The 14,732-nt window shown below is 43.2% G+C and overlaps 1 protein-coding gene across 2 annotated transcripts; it reads right to left on the reverse strand.

Annotated features, from left to right (window-relative positions):
* Positions 1–116: 116 nt before the first annotated feature.
* Positions 117–6,153, reverse strand: TP53I3 (tumor protein p53 inducible protein 3). Of its 2 annotated transcripts, none has more exons than XM_088162475.1 (7): positions 5,986–6,153; positions 4,816–5,012; positions 4,546–4,688; positions 3,599–3,866; positions 2,151–2,363; positions 1,212–1,408; positions 117–461 (listed from the first exon to the last, which is right to left on the reverse strand). In XM_088162475.1, the coding sequence occupies exons 3-7, from the start codon at positions 4,681–4,683 to the stop codon at positions 255–257; spliced, it is 1,023 nt and encodes a 340-aa protein (XP_088018601.1). In that variant the 5' UTR covers positions 4,684–4,688; positions 4,816–5,012; positions 5,986–6,153; the 3' UTR covers positions 117–254. The 2 variants fall into 2 exon arrangements, with proteins under 2 accessions (XP_088018601.1, XP_014728448.2); XM_014872962.2 differs by lacking the exon at positions 5,986–6,153 and adding an exon at positions 5,788–5,935.
* Positions 6,154–14,732: the final 8,579 nt, after the last annotated feature.

The following is a 14,732-nucleotide window of genomic DNA, read 5'->3' on the forward strand; positions in this document are numbered from 1 at the left end:
GACCCCGGCCAGGCCCCCCACGTGACCTCAATCGCGGCCCCGCCTTTAGCCCCGCCCCCCGCGCCTCAGCCCCAGCCTCAGTCGGGACCTCACACGTTCGATCCGCGGTGCTAGAATTGCCACAGGAACTTCTTTAATAAACGCTTTCTCCTTATCCTTTCCCCCTCCTCATCGCCCACACCAGTCGGTCCCGGTGTGAGCAGAAGCGGCAGGATGGCCGCAGTGCAGCCCCCGCAGTGGCCGTCCCAGAGCAGCTACTGCAGCGGCCCTTTCTTGAAGCAAACGGGAATTTCTATGACGATTTTGCCGATGTTCTTGTTCTCCTCCATAGCCCTGTGTGCCTCAGCGACGGCATGCAGGGGGTAAACGCTGTCCACGAGGGGCTGGAGATGCGGGGAAGCCCCTCCTGAAAAGTGGGGCAGCACCTCTTCAGTGAAGGCTCTCACCAGCCGCTCCTTGTACTGGAGAAAAAATAAAACTGCAAGGTTATTTCCAATCGTTTCACTCGCCGAGGTGCCTCAGAGCACGGCATATAAAATGTGCACAGCCCTCAAGAGACACCTTCTGACATTCTCAGTGATATGCAGATATAAACACCTGACAGCTCTAAATTACAAACAAGAAGAAAGCTTTTAGATTTGTTACATCTTAATTCAATGAAATTCTCCAAAGCAAGTGGCTTGAGCTCAGTGCAGAATCATTTAAGTCAAAATGATAAAGTACTTATAAATATTCTTTCTTAAACTATGCACAGAATCTACCGTAGAGCTCTGTACTGCCTTTTACTGTCATCTCTGAGAATATTCCACATAAAGTGAATTTTTCTTGGTAACTGGGCATCCAAATGGCCTTGGTCTCTACTCTGAAAAGTGACCTAATAGAGATGTTCGTTTTCCCCTTCTCAGACTTGATCAAGTTGCTCAATCACTGGAGTTTTATTTCATCCAGGGCCAAATACCTAAATTGTGACACCCACGAAGCACAGTAAGAAGTCCTGGGTGTCATTCCTCTCATTCAGGGAAGAATTTGATAAAAATAAAAGAAGGACATCATAACTTAATTTTGTGACATTTTCCAAAGTATGTAGTAACAGTTTATGGTGGGGCTTTTTTTGACAAGAATGTGTTTAACACGGGTTTTAAAATAAATCTCTCAAAACTGTAATAAATTTAAAAATCAAACTGTATACACTGCTGATAGCTACTACTTGCCTTCTTATCTCGGGACCGTAACAGGCTCGTGTGGATGCTGGCTCTTTTGGAAAGCAGCCTTGCCAGCAAATCCCCATGGACTTCACCTCCACTCAGCAGTCCATAAATGATCCACCGGCCATCCGTACTCAGACAGTTGAGATTCTTCTCCCAGTATGAGGCACCAACACAATCTAAAATAATATCTACTCCAGAACCTCAAGTAGAAACAGAAGAGATTTCAGCAATGAAGTCAAGCTGCATTAAGGGTAGGATAATTTCAAGCAAGACTAAAACATTGTTATTTGTAGGTACAGAATTGGCCCTACAATTCTTATTTAATCTTTCTACTGAAATTAAGAATTGGCACAGTGATTTGAAAGGAATTACAGAATCAGGCACAAAAAAAAGAATCATCAGTTACCCATAAGCCAACTCGGGTATTAACCACCCCAAATGCTTAGAAAAGCTACATTTTCCTATCAGTTTAAGAATTAAGTGTCGTAAGGCCCTAGCACAGGTTGCCCAGAGAAGCTGTGGCTGCCCCATCCCTGGAAATGTTTAAGGCAGGTTGGATGAGGCTCAGAGCAACCTGGTCTAATGGAAGGTGTCCCTTCCCATGGCAGGGAGATGGAACAGAATGATCTTTAAAGTCCTTTCCAACCCAGGCCATGCTATGCTTCTGTGATGATTCAAACACCAAACTGTGAGGATTTGGTCCCACAGTTCCTTGGGGAGGCAGTAATAACAAGGCACAATATTTATGCCCCAAATGAACACAGACAAAGAAAGTCCATGCAGAAAACAGCACAATTAAACTAAGGAAAGGCCCTTTCTGGGCTGAACAGGATATCAAGTTGTGCTTACACTACTGTCTGCTCCCTCACCAAGTGACAGCTGAAACTGAGTGTGTGTCCACATGTTGGGAGGTTCATTCACACTTCACAGAGAGGTTTTTACCTTGTGTGAACTGCAAGACCTTTTCACTGAAGTCTTCATTCTTGTAGTTGAACCCTGCAGCTGCTCCAGCCTTTGCTGTTGCTTCCAGTTTCTCCTGAGTGCCCGCTGTCACAATGGGAATAGCCTTTGCCAGTCTCACCAGCTGAATGGCTGCTATGCCAACCCCACTGGCTCCAGCGTGGATCAACACTCTCTCACCCTCCTGTACTTTACCTGGAGGAGGGCATAAGGAAAGTGGTCATCCTTTGGGCATCACTTTGGATTACAACATGAACAGTCTGGAAGATACCGAAGAGGAGGCTGGAAGAGATGCCCTTGATTGAACTTTGGACAATTAAACATCTTCATAGCCTTCATAAAAGAGAGAAATCCAGAAGAAGCAGAGGTTGCAGTATGCTGACAGTACATCATTTTACCAGCCTCAGTGGAAGGACTTTGCCTTGGCTGTGTGCAGTTCTGGGCATCTGTGACCAAGATGCTTAAGTGAGTGCAGTTACAGCCTTTTTGTACCATCAGTAGAAAACACACTTGGAAGATGTTCGTACTGAGAAGTCAGGCACTCATCAATGGAGAAATACCAGAAATTCCAGGTAGCATAAAGACCAGTCCTACCAGTCATTTTACCATCTATTGGTTGCGTTATTTTGTGTTTCACCAATTGTTCCTGAAAGTGAGACACAAAGTAACCTGCCACTGATCCCCAGGAAGCAACACTGCTTGAAGCAAGTCTGCAGGGAAGTTATGTTTGGAACTTTTGTTCCTTATTTAATCTTTTAGGTGCTACTGCTAAAGAAGGATATTTCTTGCGGAGGAAAACCCTGGCAAGTGCTACTGTTTATTACCTTGGCAGCGTATTTTTAAATGATGGGTGTGGGCTTCTGTCTATTTTCAATCAGCTCAGAGTGGATTTTACCTACAAATAATATCTCTGGTAAAAAAGGTACAAGATGTTGCCTACTGTAGATTCACAAGCAGTTAGTGATAAAGTTCTTGATATGGTCATGCATGCAGTGAAGCCATATCCTTAGAAGTTAAATGTGTTTTCAGGTGTATGGAAAACCTGAGAATAATTTCAGGGTTTAGGCTTAATGGAAGGTGTCCCTGTCCATGGTAGGAGAGTGGAGCTAGATGATCTTTAAGATCCTTTTCAACCCAAACCATTCAGTGATTCAAACTGAGAAATACAGATGAAAAGAATTCTGACCACCTTTCCATATCCTTCTTTGTAAATGTGTAATCAGCAAGGTAGATTGGCACTGGGGAGAGGTGGTCAAGATTCAAGGATTTGTGTCTGGCATACTGAATTCTGACCCACAACAACAAAGTGACAGAGAAAAGGTTCTTTGAAGGCAAACAACATTCAAATGGAGGCAACAAGGAGAGGATTTTTTTAACAGAAAGGAAGATGAGCTGTTTTGGTGGGATAAATGGGCAAATGCACCTCTCACCTACAAAATGGAGCAGCTGGAATGCTGTTAGCCAGGCTTCAGGAATGGCTGCAGCCTGAATAAAAGTCATGTCTTTGGGAATTGGCATCAGGAGGCCTTCGGGCACTGTCACGAATTGTGCCTGGCCTCCCCCGGAGAGCAGAGCCATCACTGCATCGCCGATCTTCCAGCGGCCTGAGCAGCCAGGACCCAGCCCAGCCACGCTCCCTGCTGCTTCCAGGCCTAAAATATCACTTGCTCCTTTGGGGGGAGGGTACTTCCCTCTTCTCTAAAAAAACAGAAAGCAAGGAAGGAAAAGCCAAGCATCAATGAGTGTAATAACCTGCCATATTTCATTCACACATCTCCAGCCTAAATTTCTATTTGTTTAATCCTGATTTTGCCCAGTGCACATATGTTGCAGTAATTTGAGGATCTTCTAGCCTCCGGAAACACTTCTGCTTCCTAAGTATCATTCTTCCTAAGTTTTATTCTTAAAATAAGAATAAACTGAAATATCTGTGAGTCCCCTTTGTCCAGGCTAATCCCTGCTGTGGAGGTACTATGGTCTCAATTTGCAGAGCATAGCTTGCAGCTCAAACTAATAATTTGAATGTGAATTTGAATACATTTTCTCCCACTGGAACTGTGCCATTGGAATGTTTACTTTTCATCTCAAATATCCTGAAAAGGGTCTAAGATCTAGAAAGATCCAGAGCTTTGATTTTATATGTTTTGTTGAAAGGCAGCTGCCTTTCCACGCCAGCCCAGCACTGCACTAACTCAGATAAAAACATTTGTCTGCTGAATCAACAAACATCTCTTCTTTCAGCCCTATGAACTCTCCCATCCAAATGCTCACCAGGTTCAAACTCTTTTAGCTTGCTGGATCTTGTCAAGACTTCACAGAGAGACTTGAAAAATCTATGTTGTTTTTAGGTCCATAAATCTGCTTAACATACACATACCTGGAGTAAATCGGCCCTATTCAGAGCACTAGCAGAGACCTTCACAAGAACTTCTCCTTCTCCTGGGTCTGGTTTCATCACTTCTTTCATATAGAGGTTTTCTGGGCCTCCTGGGCAATCAAAATAGGCTGCAAACATTTTGTCTAAAAAAAACAAAACCAAAACCTGAAAAAATGTTGCATGAAGGAATGCACACTTAAAGTGCAGTGGAATAATCTCAGTAATGAAAGGTAACAAGTGGCTTTAAAAAATCCTTTTTATTTCCCTTGCCTCTGGAGGTGATTCCTGTGTGTGTGATTTTCTGTGGTACAGGATGTCACTGCTGCAGGAGTCTTTCAGGTTCCTCCCCAGATGCTGTTCCTGGGATCCTTTTGGCACCAGCAGCTGTTGAGATGGGCTGAGCTGTGAAGCCTCCTCCTGCCTGGTGAAATCAAATGAGGAACAGTCTTCTCTCTGCTCCCTGTGTGCTGGGTGGAAGGAGATGAGAAGGAGAGTCAATCACAACAGGAACAACTGTGTTACTTCCTGAGAGCAGCACGGATGGGCTGCAGGCCAGAGCCTCTTCAAATAACCAGCACTGTGTGACAGACCACCCTGCCCTCTGTAAAAGTCACTGATTTCTGCACAGGGAAAGCTAAATGCATTCCCCGTTATTTGTGGTAAGACTGCAAATGCAGAATGATAAACAGCTTCAAACCCCAGGGATGCCAATCCCCACAGGGTGGTGCTCTGTGGCTATTTTATGGTGAATAAGCACTTCCAATTATTTGTATAAAATGCAGTTTAAAGGCTTTTCTTTCTGAGGCTGGCTGTCTATTCTTTTTTTTTCAACCATTTAATCCAGTCCCACAAAATTTGCCTGTATCAGCAAAAAAATACAATGGGAAGCCCACCCCATGCCACCCCATAACAATTGTTTCTGCTGTCTTAATTGGGTCCAAATTTAGTCAGTTAAAAATAAGATGTGAAAGGTTTTGTCCATCTTTTACAGAGTTCATTAGCCTGCTTTTTCATAAAATACTGTCTTTGTTGCTTCAAGCAGACCCACAAAAATGTAAAAAAACCCCAAAAAACCAAAACAAAACCCATAAAACTAAGAGGATCTGAACATTTAAATTACTCTCAAATGCACAGAAAACCACAGGAACTGAGATACAAATTTCCAAGAATTTCAAGCACTCAGATTTGCCGGCCGTGGCTGAAAACAACAGTTTTAAGAAGCTGTGTGGCTCCCGAGCTCACCTGTTTCCTGTAAAGGACGGACAGTTTGATTTTACCCCGGAACAAACCCAGCCTGGCTCGGGAGCAGAGTCCGATCCCAGTTCCTCCTCTCCCAACTCCTCTCCCTTGCACTTCCCTGCAGGTCAAAGGGGAGGAACAGGGCGAGGTTCTACTGTGGAGTGACAGAAATGAGGAATCAGAAATATTAGCACAGCTCACCATTATTTCTGCTAACGCCCTGGATCATTCCATGAGTTGGCACAGGAATCTGTGTTCCCGTTCAGCCTTGCAGCAGAGATCGGCTGCTGCCCCCGCACACCGGGAGCCTGGACTGCTGCCCGTGGCTGTGCCAGTGTGTGTGTGATGGGCTGGGCTCCTGCTGAGTGTGAAAAACGAGCTTTAGTTTCTTGGTAGATTTTTAAAAAGTTTAATAAAAGACAGTAAGAGACAATAACCAATTCCGCTAAGAGCACGCCTTAGCTCAGAGAACACTTTGTTAAATGCATCAGCCTGTTGCATATTCATAGACTTTCATGCATAATTCAAAATCACCATCCCCCCCATCCTGTAAATCAACATCTTTACTTTTTTTTTTTCTTTTTTTTTCTTTGTCGTTTCTTCTTGTCGGTGCACTTCCTGATAACAGAGATCAATAAATCCTTTCCCTGGGCTTTTGGTGTTCATCACCTCTGTCTTCATTCAGATAGGATACTTCAATAATGTGAAGAATTTCCTGATTATATTTTTGCCATTCTCTTAGTTAGTTACATGAACAAAAGCTTTTTTACATCACCATATTATAGTCCAAAAAAATATATTTATTACACTACTATTTCTAAGTTTTGTTAATACCAGAACTAAAAGAAATTATATTCATTCAGCAAAGTTTCCCAACATTATACATATAACATTCATTTTAATATTTGCAAAATGCCAATAATATAATACGTACTTATAACATGAGCAAATGCTGTGATTTCAGAATTCTGAGTATCAGACTTGATTTACTCCAGGGCACTGAGGGTGTGGGAGCTGTGCCAGCCCTGATGCCATAAACACACTGGGGAGGCTGCCCTGGGCTCTGTTCCTGGGGAACAGCGACGTTCAGAGCTCACCCGATCATGTCCATAAACCCTGCATGTTCCTACCCGATGGTTCAGAATCAGAATCAGTATGTTCTAAAAGTCTGATTATATCTCCTTGAGCTTTGCAGAAGGATCAGATCACGCCTTTCTCTGTGTCCCAGTCACCAGCTCTTGAGTGTTTGAGTTGTCATGGAATAAAACTGACACTTCAGACTATTTTAAAATGGCAATTCGTATACGTGAGATTTTTCTGTGGATTTTTTTCCCTGTAATAATGAGAGTTTTGGATTCAAGGTTTTAAACTCATCTTTGAAACGAAACAAATTTAGAATCAAGTATAACTAAAAACTCTTTTGTTCTCACGTGACTTGAAGAGCTAATAATTAATGTGCTTCTGAAGATGAAAAGATCATGAGGCCTGGTCTATAGTACACACAGCCTGATTCAGTGCTGGTACTGATGTTGTCCCTCCTCCACTGTCCCTGGAGAACTTTGCAATCCACTGCAGTTTAAAATAACTTTCTGTTGCACTCAGACAATGCAAATTCACATGATAAAAATAGATTTTATTATTTAAGGATGTACGGGACTGTCTGAAAATGTGTTAATGTAGCAATTTCCTTTGTCCCTTGGGTCTGTGGCCCCCTGCATAGCTGTAATGCTATTAGATAACTTACTTTGCTTAGTGAGATTAATAGAAACAGGCTAAAACACAGCATCAGAAAGATAAGGCAGAGTATCTTAAACCAAATATTGAAGATATCACTTTCAATTCAGTTAAGAAATTTAGAGGGCAGATACATAGAATAGTCCTTTTTATGAGCAGCAAGCCCACAGGTGTTCTTGAAAAAACAGAAGGGAGCTCAGCAGCTGGAATGTTGTAAAGCAGCAGTTTCTTGTTTAAAGTTTCGAACTTCTATACTTTATTTCCTGATGAGCACTCTTGAGGTTGATGAAGTCCAGGTTTTCTGTTGATTCAGCTACCTTTTTCTCTAGTCTGCTATAATAACACAAGGGCATAAATTTAAAAAAAATCAACAATTATAAAAGTCATATACAGAATTGCTGGAATGGAGATGCTTTTTTTCAAGTTCAAATCCCCCTTACACTGTACTGCACTCAAGTGGTGACAGTGCTCTTTCTATCTGAAAATAAAAAATACCTATATTTGTGAAATGTTATCTGCTCTGAAGAGTAAACACTGAACAGCACTTTAAATAATTTTCAAAAATATCTTGTAACATGCAAAGAAAAGTTACCTTCTTTTTTCCCACAAAGAAATCCTCCAGGACAGCAAGAGTAAACTCCAAAGAATAACTGCTGCAAATCTGGCCCTGGAAAAACTTAGCATCAGTCTTTGCTAGTAACAGTGGCCAGTTATGAACAATGTGACTTTGCAAGAACAAATAATATGTGGATATTGTTACAGGATTTTTGAAAGTGTTGGCATTTTTTGCAATCTTTCAGCTTTATACTTTCTGCCTTCCTCCCATAGCAGAAAAAAAGAGAGCTCAGATCAAATATGTTATGGGTTCTGAATTTATTACTGAGCCAGCCAGGCAGACTTGGGGTTAAATAACACAATGGCACCTTTTGGACCTGCTCCAGCTCTGAAGTCAGCTTATAGGGGAAGGCCTTGCTGTTAGATTTAATAAATCTCATTTCCCAAGGCTCAGTATTGGGGTCAGCTCTGTTTAATGTCTTTATTGATGGTTTGGATGAGGAGACTGAGTCCACCCTCAGTAGGTTCCCAGACAGCACCAATTTGGGCTGGAGTGTTGCTCTGCTGGAGAGTGGGAAGGCTCTGCAGAGGGATCTGGACAGGCTGGATCCATGGGCCAAGGTCAGTTGTTTGAGGTTCAACAAAGCCAAGTGCTGGGTCCTGCCTTTGAGTCACAACAACCCCTGCAGTGCCACAGGCTGGGGGCAGAGTGGCTGGAAAGCTGCCCAGTGAAAAAGGACCTGGGAGTGCTGGTGACAGCAGCTGAACATGGCTCAGGTGTGCCCAGGTGGACGAGAGGCCAAAGGCACCTGGGCTGTGCCAGCCATGGTGTGGCAGCAGGGCCAGGGCAGTGACTGTCCCCTGGGCTGGGCATGGTGAGGTCACCTCGGGGGCTGTGTCCAGTTCTGGGCCCTCAGTTCAGGAAGGACATTGAGGGGCTGGAGCGTGTCCAGGGAAGGGAATGGAGCTGGGGAAGGGTCTGGAGCACAAGGATGATGAGGAGCAGCTGAAGGAGTTGGAGGGGCTCAGCCTGGAGAAAAGGGGACTCGGGGGAGAGCACCTCTCTCTGTACAGCTGACAGGAGGGTGAAGTCTGCTGGGGGTTGTGCTCTTCTCTCAACTTACAAGTGATAGAACAAGGTGAGATAACATCAAACTGCATAAGTGAAGGTTCAGATTGGATATTAGGAGCAATTTCTTCACCAAAATGGTTGTGAAACACTGGAACAGACTACCCAGGGCAGTGGTGGAGTCACCATCCCTGGAGGTATTTAAAAGACGTCTAAATGTGGCACTGAGGGACATGGTTTCATGGTGGGCCTGACCTGATGATCTTCAGGTCTTTTCCAGCCTAAATGATTCTGTGGTTCTGGGCACAGACAGAGCTGTCATTGGATAGAAGAATGGCCTTCGTTCATGTGCTGTATCAGTGATAGTAACTTGGCAGCTACAGGTGGTTCCACTGCTTTGTTTCTCCAGAACTGGGCAGAAAATACTTCTATATCAACTCTTAGTATTGAATCTAGATCTATGTTCCCAACAGGCATCCCAGTTCAGCCACAGCTTTGGGATGGGCACAGCACATCCCATTCCAGCAGGCCAGAGAATGGACCTGCATCCATCTGCTTTACTGTCAGGATCACTGAACATAAAGTGGTTAAAAAGCACTTCTTCAAAATGCCACTTGAGTGGCATCTTTGTTCTAAAAATCAAAGATGTGAAATTAGCAATCACCTTGCCAGTCAGCTGGGCTGTACCCTGGCACAGGGCTCTGAGGCTGAGAGAACAAGTGGATTTAGTGGAGCACTGAATGGTTCCCTGCCATTATTGCTGCTTTGTGTTCTGGCTTCACAGAGTTTCTGTCTCTGCTGTCACTTCCCAGGAAGCTCTTGATCTCTCACATTAATGTCAAAGGTCACTGCAGAGACTTGTCTTTGTATCGATGATAACTGCATTTTCCACATGCTTTTTGTGCTAGAAAGGCTGTCACTCAGCAAAGCCTGAAGTCGTTTCATTTTCATTCTATTCTGTAAAAAGATAGATACTTAAATGTTCATTCTCCTTCCCTTTTATATTGGAAAACACATTTTCCTCCATGTGAAATTCAGGAGTTTCAGCAGAAGAAATATAAGGTCTCATATAAGCAAAATAACAACAACAACAAAGACACCAGAACTGACCAGCAAGAAAATGGTCCTCTTTCCCAGAAAGGCCGTAAAAGTCCAGTTATGTCTTTATAGTTGTAATTTTTTCTGGATTTTTTTTCCCCTGGCATTAAATTTTCATCTTGCTGAGGAGACAGTCCACAGTGAAAACTAAGAAATGAGATAAAACTTGCTACAACCATCAGATCAGAGCAGAAGGAAGGAGCTGAGGGTGTTGTCTGGGCTGGGTTTGACCCAAACCAAAAATTATTTTATTTTTAAATGATCAGCACTAGCACAATGTGGGAAAATGACTGGGGGGAAATTACAGAAAACTGAGAAGTATATTGAGGCTAAAAGTTATAGTCACATTATCACTGAAACTACGGGGAAAACAAACTCTCCAACAACATCTTTTCAGTGTTAGAGAATCAAGGCATTACTTTATTCTGGCCAGGATGTGCAGTAGAAATTATTTCATTTACACATGCCCGGGTTGTACAGTGAAAATCATGCCATCACACATGGTTCTTTACTAGACTTTCCACATATTTGTACATACAAATGCCAAAGAAATTCATGTTCATTGGTCTTAAATTACACAATTCTTAGTGTTTGATATCCTATTGGTTATTGATTCCTTCACCTCCAGTGTTAATTAGGACCTCATTCTTTGGTTCTCTTACCAATTTTTTCCCAGACCAGGTGTCTCCAACCTGGTTTATGTTCGATAATGCTCATTTATCTTCTCTGTATCTTCTGGCTACTCCCAGTCTGTAGATTTTAAGCTCATCAGGCTTTACCTGGTGAACAGAATCGTTTGAAGAGAAACTTCAATTCTCCTCCCCCTGGGCAAAGGTGAGCAAAACAAATCCCTGACTAAAGTTAAATTAGAAAAAAGTTGCATAATTTCCAACAAACTAAGGGAGATAGGAGAAGACATCCTGCTACTGTCTCAGGACTCTCCTCGGGTGTAACACTGAGCACATCTCCATCCCAAGGTTAACTGAGATAAAATGCTGGTACACATTTCCATCCCAAAGTTACCCACATCCAAGGTACAATCAGCCCTTGCTGTATGACTGGAGTCACTCAAACTCCACATAAACATGAAGAAAGAGGAGAAATTGGGGAAGTCTCCATTGTAACTTCTGGGGTCAATCATGGGGCTGAATGTGTCTTCTTCCCTGCAGGCACATCTGCTGGGTAAGAACCATATTCTTCACATATTGACTGATTATCTTTAGACAGCTTTTGTTAGGGATTATCCCTGTGTTGCTTTGAATACGTTTTTGTAGTCAGATACTATCACTGGCAATCCTCAAACCTCAACTTGTCACAATTTTCTGTATTATTCCATATACTGTTACTGTGAATCCTTTGAGGGCTCTGGCATGGGTGGCATACTTGACAAAACTGATAACATACTGATTAAGAGCAGGGGGAATCCAGGAGGGACCTCTCTTTCTAAATTGAAATAGGGATTTTGACTCTGCAGGTTAATTGACCCACTCTCCAATACACTGGTCTGTACAGTGAGGTCCCATTCTGGGGCACTGACAGGCTGGTTGGCCACAAGGCTCTCATCTTTCCTGGGGTGCTGACAGATGGATCAAATATAAAAGGCTCGAGAAAACCCTCCCCCATCTTTACCTGACAGAAAATTGGCACATTCAGTAGGATTGCCATGGATAGGCTACTGCGAAAACACAAATGTGCCCCTTCCCAGGCTGGGAAGGAACAGGCTCAAAAGTTTTGGAAAGATGAAGTGAAAGTCATGGAGCGCATTGGACAGTGTAAGGATGAGTAAAAATCTAAAGTGGAAAGAGGTAAAGATGTCATTTGTGCAGTTTTAGGAGCATGTTTTTCTTGTGCACTGAAAGAACCTAAGGATACCCTTGTTTCCAAACCAGTTTCGGATCTAGAATATACTGTGTTGAAATCAGAAAATGAGGTATTAAAGTCATCCTTAGCCTTTGAGAAGGAGACAGGATAAAAACTGGGAATACAAGTTACTCAACTTGTGATTCAGAACAACCATCTTAAAACTGAGGATGATCACCTTAAAACTGAGGTTGATCACCTTAAAACTCTGTTTGCTGCAGTTAACACAGAGAGAAACAGGCTCCTGTTTTGGATAGATTGCTCCAGAAGCTGGTACATTATATGGATCTTGAGACTTGTGATGGGGACATTTGGTGTGCTGGTAGTGATGTTGAAATCGTGGGGACCTCTGATCCTGACTCTCACCTGGTCTCCTTGAGACCATTAGTTCAGACCAAGACTGGTACTGACAGTGAAATTTGCACTCCTGCACGTAGGAACCTCTGGTTGCCAGAGGAATTAGTACAACTGCAGGAAAAGTACTCAAGATGAGAGGAAAAATCCGAAGTTGAGTATGTAGGTTGAGTGTCCCTCACAGGGGGAGACAGGATTTTGTTGAATGAGGAGGAAGCACGAGGCTATTTGGGACAGGGAGTATCCCTCACTGTCCTGCTGGGAAATCACGATTGCTCCTTTACTGCTTGGGCTGCACACTGGGCAGGCAGTGCTGAGCCTCAGGACAGAGGGGACCCGCTGGTAACTCAGACTACAGGCAGCTGTGACTTGGCAGCCTCAGTGCAGAAGGCAGCCTGCACACGGACCATGTATGACAGAGACCCCAGCACGAAATCTCCTTTGCAGGCTCCCATTGACCTAGCCTGATTAACTCCTCTCATTCAAGGCCTCCCAGATATTTGGATATTTGCTGCCAAGGTCCAAGCTGCTTGTGTTCTGAATAACACAAACACCAGTTGTGGTCGGGCTCCAGGCCAGCAAAGCCCTGTAACCTCCTCGTACGAGTTAGTGCAAGGACTGGTGAGTTATGGGCACGGAATAGGCTGGATCAGTTCCTCTGTGAAGAAGCTGATGGACCATGCACTGTGAATCCAGCTTAACACTCCACTGTCCAGATTTAATGAAAGGCCTAATGAAAGGTCCAGATTTAATGAAAGGTCTAATGAGAGACCCAAATTCGATAAAAAATGGTGTAACCTGTGGCACTAGGCGTGAGAGTGGGGAGTACCTAAGTTCTGGTTACATGGTGCCTCCAGGGATGACATCCAATAAGCTGGTTCAGTCTTTAACTGTGATGAGGAAAAATAGCAGGAATGAGGAAAAACGAACATCAGGAAAAAATTTAGCATCAGGAGCATGTGCCTTTCTCAGCAAGACAGGATTTAATTTGACAGAATCCATGGCAACCCCCCCCACGTTCCTGGGGAGGGCAACAAGCCACCCTGCCCGCTAGGTATTATCAGTAAGTGGCTCACAAGTAAATGCCCCAAACCTTCAAATAATATTCCTCAAAGTTGGTCCTCAAAAAATTGTGGTTGAATTTTTAATTTGTGCAGGGACTCAAGTGATAGTGAATACAAAGAAAACAGCAAATATTTTTTAGAATGATACTCAGTTGCCATAAAATTAAATTTACATCAATTGATGGAATAATAAATGAATGTCCCACAGCAAAAGCCTCCATCTGGCCTCTGGGGGAAATATGGTTAACTAAGGCTGAAGTGCTTGTGGACACTGTCCAAACAAACCTTTTAGCATTTGATTTACTTTGTGAATAAACCTGGAAACTCTTGGATGGAACTTTATGGAATTTCACAGTGAGAGGCTCTGGTTTGCCAGGGATTCAAACAGAATCTGGAAGAATGTGAGACAAGTCAGACTCTGAAAAATAATCAGTCATCAACACCACTGCATTCTTCCCAAGTTACTAATGTAAAGCAATGCCCTTTGATAGGGTGGTGGCAGATTTGGGGCAAAGAGGCATTGCTAAAAGGACTTACTTGCCCTACAAGTCACAGCTGTAGCTGGTAAAGAAGCCAATGATAGTGATGTTTTACAGTTTTATAGCTGATTACCAACAGTTAAATGCAAATGCTGCAGCTTTAACTGCTGCAGTTCCAAACACTGCTGAGATACTAGCACTGGGGCAGGAGGCTGCTCCATACTCTGATAGCTGCCCCAGATGTTTCATGATTCCTCTCTGTGAGCACAATTTGATTTTATGGGGAGAGAGACTTGTTTTATTGATATTAACCCTTTTGCTTTTTGCCTTGATAAAGGTATTGTATGTTAAAGGTTGTATTATGATGAGGCAATTAGTCTATTTGCCACCCTACAAACATCAGATAATCCATGCAATACAAATGCATGAAACACTCTTGAACTCCATTTGGATATTGGGAAGCTTGAGTGATTACAGTCATGGGGTTGAATAAATGGGGAAATGGGAGAAAATTAGAGACATCTGGGGAAAAATCTTAAGGCTAAAGTTACAGTTACATACCAACAGAAGCTGTAAAATTAGGAAATTTTAGGGTAAAATGCAGTTGCTATTTCCAGGAGAGAATGTGGTTGGCAAGCACAGAGTGAATTCCATGATAGCTGCCGATGCAGCACGCCCTGCAGCAGATGCTAAGGAGGGTGAAACAGAAGGTGGAGCAGGATGGACCCCACGGCC

The sequence above is a fragment of the Sturnus vulgaris genome, chromosome 3 (assembly GCF_052056855.1).
Source record: "Sturnus vulgaris isolate bStuVul1 chromosome 3, bStuVul1.hap1, whole genome shotgun sequence".
In the NCBI taxonomy this organism is placed as follows: domain Eukaryota; kingdom Metazoa; phylum Chordata; class Aves; order Passeriformes; family Sturnidae; genus Sturnus; species Sturnus vulgaris.

Bases quoted from the DNA above. Each gene is read 5' to 3' on its own strand.
- TP53I3 (XM_088162475.1), bottom strand. From the start codon at position 4,683: ATGTTTGCAGCCTATTTTGATTGCCCAGGAGGCCCAGAAAACCTCTAT. The intron at 2,364-3,598 runs GTGAGAGGTGCA...GCCCTCCTCCAG, and splicing joins CCAGCTGCTCCATTTTGTAG to GTAAAGTACAGGAGGGTGAG. The intron at 1,409-2,150 runs GTAAAAACCTCT...TTTCTACTTGAG, and splicing joins GGTCTTGCAGTTCACACAAG to GTTCTGGAGTAGATATTATT.